Source organism: Sycon ciliatum, unplaced genomic scaffold (assembly GCF_964019385.1).
Source record: "Sycon ciliatum unplaced genomic scaffold, ocSycCili1.1 SCAFFOLD_2704, whole genome shotgun sequence".
Lineage (NCBI taxonomy): Eukaryota > Metazoa > Porifera > Calcarea > Leucosolenida > Sycettidae > Sycon > Sycon ciliatum.
The window spans coordinates 1-5,000 of record NW_027044936.1 but is presented as its reverse complement, the minus strand read 5'-3'; the positions used below and the strand labels follow the sequence as shown (position 1 = coordinate 5,000).

Below are 5,000 nucleotides of genomic sequence, written 5' to 3'. Positions count from 1 at the left end.
TCTGCGCATAAAATCTAGACTGACAAACTGCTTGTTAAATCATGCACCTGCTTTCAGGCGTAAAAACCCTGTTGTAGAGGTCTCAGTCCTCATTTGTTAGATTTACCTGTCTTTATAAATGTAACTTACTCTCTTGCTGCTGCTGCTGCTACAGTTTCAGAGCGCGAAGTACAAGAGTTGCGCGATCACATTTCCCTGATGAATGAGGAATGCACTCACGTTCGTGAGCAATGGCGACTAGCAGAAAGTAAAGAGCAACACTCAGGTGAAACGCTGACGAGAGCAATGGCTACGATTGGTGCTTTGCGATCGGAGAGGGATGCACTACTGTCGGCAGCGTATGAACGTCAAGAGATGATCCAGTCTTCGCGCTTTACAACCGAGTCAGACCACGATGCAAACAATGCGTCGAGCTCGCCGGAATTCTACCGAGAATCACACTCCGGCCCACCAACCATGCGACGGTCCACTGGAAGAAACTCTCCCCTGGCCAGTCTTACACGGCCATCGAGGAATCGATCTCTGCACCGCCACGCGTCCGGCGATGATGACCAGCCGGCGAGTGGTATGCCAGATGCAGCCAGTACGTCGGGCAGTGCAGGGGACGGTGGCACGCCCAAGAAGGCCAAGTCAGGGCCGTCCAGGGTGCTGGCGGAGCTCGTGCCATACTTCTCCAGCGGCCGTGCCAGTCTGCGCCGACGCACGGGCCGGGCCCCGCCGAAGAACACCGTGATGTCGCCGTCGGACGAGCAGATGAGACCGGGATCGCAGATGAGAATGTTTGCCCAGGAGCTCGGCTCACCGACCACCCCTATGCATGGCAGCGCTGTGAACTACTTGGACGATGCATCGAGCGTATTGACCGATGGCATGATAAGCAAGCGGTCGAGCATGGGCACGGATATGTTCGATGCCTCATCCCAGGGCGCAGCTTCTCGGCAGTCCAGGGACTATGATGAAATGATCAACCGCGAGATGGACCGACTACGTGGTGAGTGCAAGCACAAGGATGAGCTCTGCCTGGAAATGAGGAATCGCTTAGAGCAGTCACTTCGGGCAACGTCCAGTCTACGTGATGAATACGACAGGCTGCTGAGTGACGCTAGTGCAGCTATGAAGCAGATACGACAGCTGAAAGAAAAGGTACGGGGGCGAAAGGCAAGGAGCAATAGCTGAGAGCAAATCTTCGGAAACAGTAATGTTGGTTTCGTTTGTGAGAGTTACGTTAAGCCCCAGGGATGTTAGCAGCTTGACTTGACAGTTTACCTCTTGGAATAGAGCATCATTTTGCACTAGGTTGAACTTCACAATCCTCATTACATAGTACTAGAACTTACTTTGTAGATTTAATTGATAGAACAGATCATGCGGCTGATGGAACAAAATGGGTTGACGTACAGACTGTAAGGGATGTGTTTGTATCGAACCGTTACTTCTGGTGCTGGTACTAAATCACCCTACTGGGGCCCTGTGGTTTGTAGGTCTTCAACCGTGAAAGCCCCACTCCAGATGTTGGTCTGCCGAAAAAGGAGAGCCAGTTCACGGAAGTGCGCCTTCCAGCTGAACAGGGTAAGTTTATGTTGTGTTCTATGTACCATTGTCTTCATGCATGCTGTGTTGCACCTGCTGGGAGAGTGGACAGTGAGCCGGTGAAGGCTGCTGCTGGTCAAGTGATTTGTGCGACTTGCTGGTTGTGCTGCGCAGAACTGGGAGTGCTGCTGGAAACGAGAATGATGGTGTCCGAAGTGGTGGAGGGACTCGCTGCCCATAAGAATGGGGGTCTGGAGTGCGGGGATCATATCATGCAGGTAAGTCTGCTAGCTCTCAGTTTGTAAGTTGACTCTCTCTAGGTACCTGGCAGTGCGGAAAGAGCTCACGCTGACCATCAATCCTTGGCACAAAATTCATGCAATGCAGCAGAGACCCTACCGTAACATTCATGATTGTACGGTACATTGCACATTATCACTGGGTGGGGTCATGACTGTTGGTGTATTTTCATTGCAAACAATCAGGCATGTGAAGGTGAAGACGAGCAGTCGCAAATAGGTATTCCCAGTGACAGGCATCTCTGCACCATTTCTAGACCGGGTGTCTAAACCACACGCATCCTCCCTGTTTCATCCATTGAACTACCTTGCGCAGATCAATGGAATATCAATGGTGGACAAGACACCCTCCGCCACCATAACAGCCCTCGCGCTGGCCAAGGACGGCTGCACTAAGCTGACCGTCCTGAAGGCCGGCGAGGCGTTCGTGCCGTCAAAGTCGCTCAGCAACGGCCACCTGCCGGCGGCATCTCAGGGCGACTTGATGCCGGTGCGTGGACGCCCGCAGAGGAAGAGCAAGCGCTGGCGTATCCGACAGTCTGTTGCCGAGATCATCGCCGGACGAGACATGTCGGTGCCACCCGACGACGACGAGAAAACTAACTTGCGTCGCACCAGCAGCGACCATCGCTTAGACCAGGAGCCGCTCTCGGCACGCGAGAAGTTCAAACGCCGTCCGCGTAGAAAGACAACGGCCGGCGAGGACCCCGAGAGCATCGAAGCAATAACTCAACTCAGAAGAATGAAGCCTGCCAAGTCCACTCCGAACTTTGCTTTCATTGACCAGGATGATGGTACTGTGCCCGCTGAAGATGGCAACCAAGCTCCGGGAGTGCCCGCAGATGACGAGGTATTCCCCAATGCTGGCGGCAACCAGGGTCCGCAAGCTGGTGTGAGCCAGTCGCAAGTTGAAGGTACTTGATATGTGTGTGTGTGTGTGTGCTGTACGTGTTCGGTGAGTCCGCCATTGTTTGCTTCTTGGTCCGAATTTTAAGGCCCTTACCTCTTAGGAGAGCAGTACGCTCACGTGTGATATGATTGCAAGATCTGTTTGGTAAGCCACTGATACCTGCTGTGGTATCACCAGATGAAATTGACACACCGAACTACATAGCCCTCCAGCGGGACTGCATGGTGTCGGAAGGCACAAGCTAAGCATATTACGTTCAGTGTTTGAAATGAGTAGTATCCAATGGATGGGGAATGCACATGTACATGTACATGTACATTGTGTACATTGTGTACATGTACATTATTGTCTGTGTTTCCTTTGTACATGCAATATGTTGCCTTGTCCCGGCTGTCCTAGCAGATGCATCGTGGCTGCTGGAGCAGAATATCGAGACCGGTGGTGGTGGCGTTGTATCTAACTCGCAAGAACACCCTCCTCCTCCTTCGTACAGCAGAGCCATGGTTGAGCGGCCTTTGCCATCGGCCACTGATGTGTAAGTCTTCACTCAACCTTGCTGTGCTTTATGCATGGTTGCCTGCAGATAGCAGAGGTGCGCACAGGTATGTACAGACCTGAATGTAAAGAATGGAAAATACAGCAGGGGGGGGGGGGGGGAGGGGGGAGGAGGAGGAGGAGCAACCAAACGTCCCACGCCCTCACAAACCGTTTTTAGAACTTTCTACAGTAGGCAACTCACTATATTTATAGTTGGATAACAGACAGGTATCATTCATATTCTTTGTAACTGGAGATGGTGGTACTGTATATGCTAAACGCATGCATGCGTCGGCACGTCAGGCGAAATTACTGGTCAGTCGGCGACACGCATTTTTCACAAAAAAATTGCGTTTCACCTGCTGGGGGAGTATGCGTGTACTCGAGTCTCATCCTGAGCATGTTTTTTTCTTCTTTTTTCAGCTCCAGTATAGCTGTATTTTTCATTGCAAAGCCGTCCTCGATTGTTGTGTTCGTTGTTCAAACGAAGTGGACATTCAATCACGAAGGCAGAGGACATAGGAGCCTGATTGGAGTTTCTCGTGGCATAGGACGACCACACAGAGACACTTTGGGATTTTCTGAATATAAAATACCGTACGCACGATGCTGAGATCAATTTGTGCGATATCAATTTTTTTGTGATCTACCACATCGAGCAGAACGGGATCCAAACACAAGCTTACCGACGGTTAGGCTGGACAAATGATCCCTGGCTTCACCAGATACCAGAAGTCGGACACCATGTCCTTTGCCGCGACGTCCATCTCCAAAAAGAACTCCATCTTCGTCGTGAAAAGGCTTGAAATACTCAATATTCAACCGAGATTCGCGGTCTCACCCTTTCTCAGATCGAATCATTTTTTGTTGTAGCAGTTGCAAGGCAGATCCCCGCCACTACTTCAACAGGCGATGGCTCCAAAGCATGCCTGGAACAAGCCATATCGAGGTTGCAAGCCACCCCTCTCAGCAAAAAATTCGAAGAAATTCGAAATTTCAATGGTGGAAGATATACTATGAAGAGAATTTCAAAAAGTATGTTTCGCGGAGCGATCGCTCAACCTACGTCATTCAAACTTTGCAGGATGGTTCAGACGTACATGCTAGGCATGGAACCACAGGCGATGATGCCATAGCTGACACACAGAGTAACACACACAGCAGATTCGTGTGCACAGATACTAAATTAGTGGACGTCGTCATCTTCTTCCCGCTGATCTCGAATGTACTATGACGTGCTATTTCGCCTGACGAACAGTGATCTCCACGAATACTGTAGATTGTATGAGTTGCGTGCTGTAGAAACGTGCAGGTATGAAAAGCTCAAAATGGTTGGGCACTGGGCAGTGTTGCCAAGTGCTTTCCAGGTCCTTGTGTGCAGGCAAGTGCCGTTCTCAGGAATTTTTCGTGGATCTGTGCATTCGACCTGTTGGACCAATTGTTCATTGTCGTCAAAGTACGGACCAATATTGGCGGTTGGCAACCCTGGTTGAGGTGCCCCAGTAGCTGCTATCACAATATTTAATATTGTATTGTATGGCACATGCCTATGCCTATGCATGTGCCTATGCCTATGCATGCTGTGTGCTGTAACACATATAGGTCGCAGACATCCAGCTCAGATGGAGTGCGCCATGTCACCGTACATCCACCGCCGGAGGGCAGCGAAGAGGCGGCGCAGGGTCCGGGACTGCGACTGAAAGGCGGCTGCCTTGTGGGCATCT

At 50.9% G+C, this 5,000-nt stretch overlaps 1 protein-coding gene across 1 annotated transcript; it reads left to right on the top strand.

Moving 5' to 3' along the window:
* Positions 1–154: 154 nt before the first annotated feature.
* LOC135830744 (tight junction protein ZO-3-like) lies at positions 155–3,188 on the top strand (the record flags this gene model as incomplete). The annotated part of the gene is given in 5 exon segments (XM_065342964.1): positions 155–1,143; positions 1,482–1,569; positions 1,705–1,808; positions 2,146–2,743; positions 3,142–3,188. Coding segments are annotated over 5 exon segments (1,826 nt in total), but the record flags the coding sequence as incomplete, so codon positions are not given.
* Positions 3,189–5,000: the final 1,812 nt, after the last annotated feature.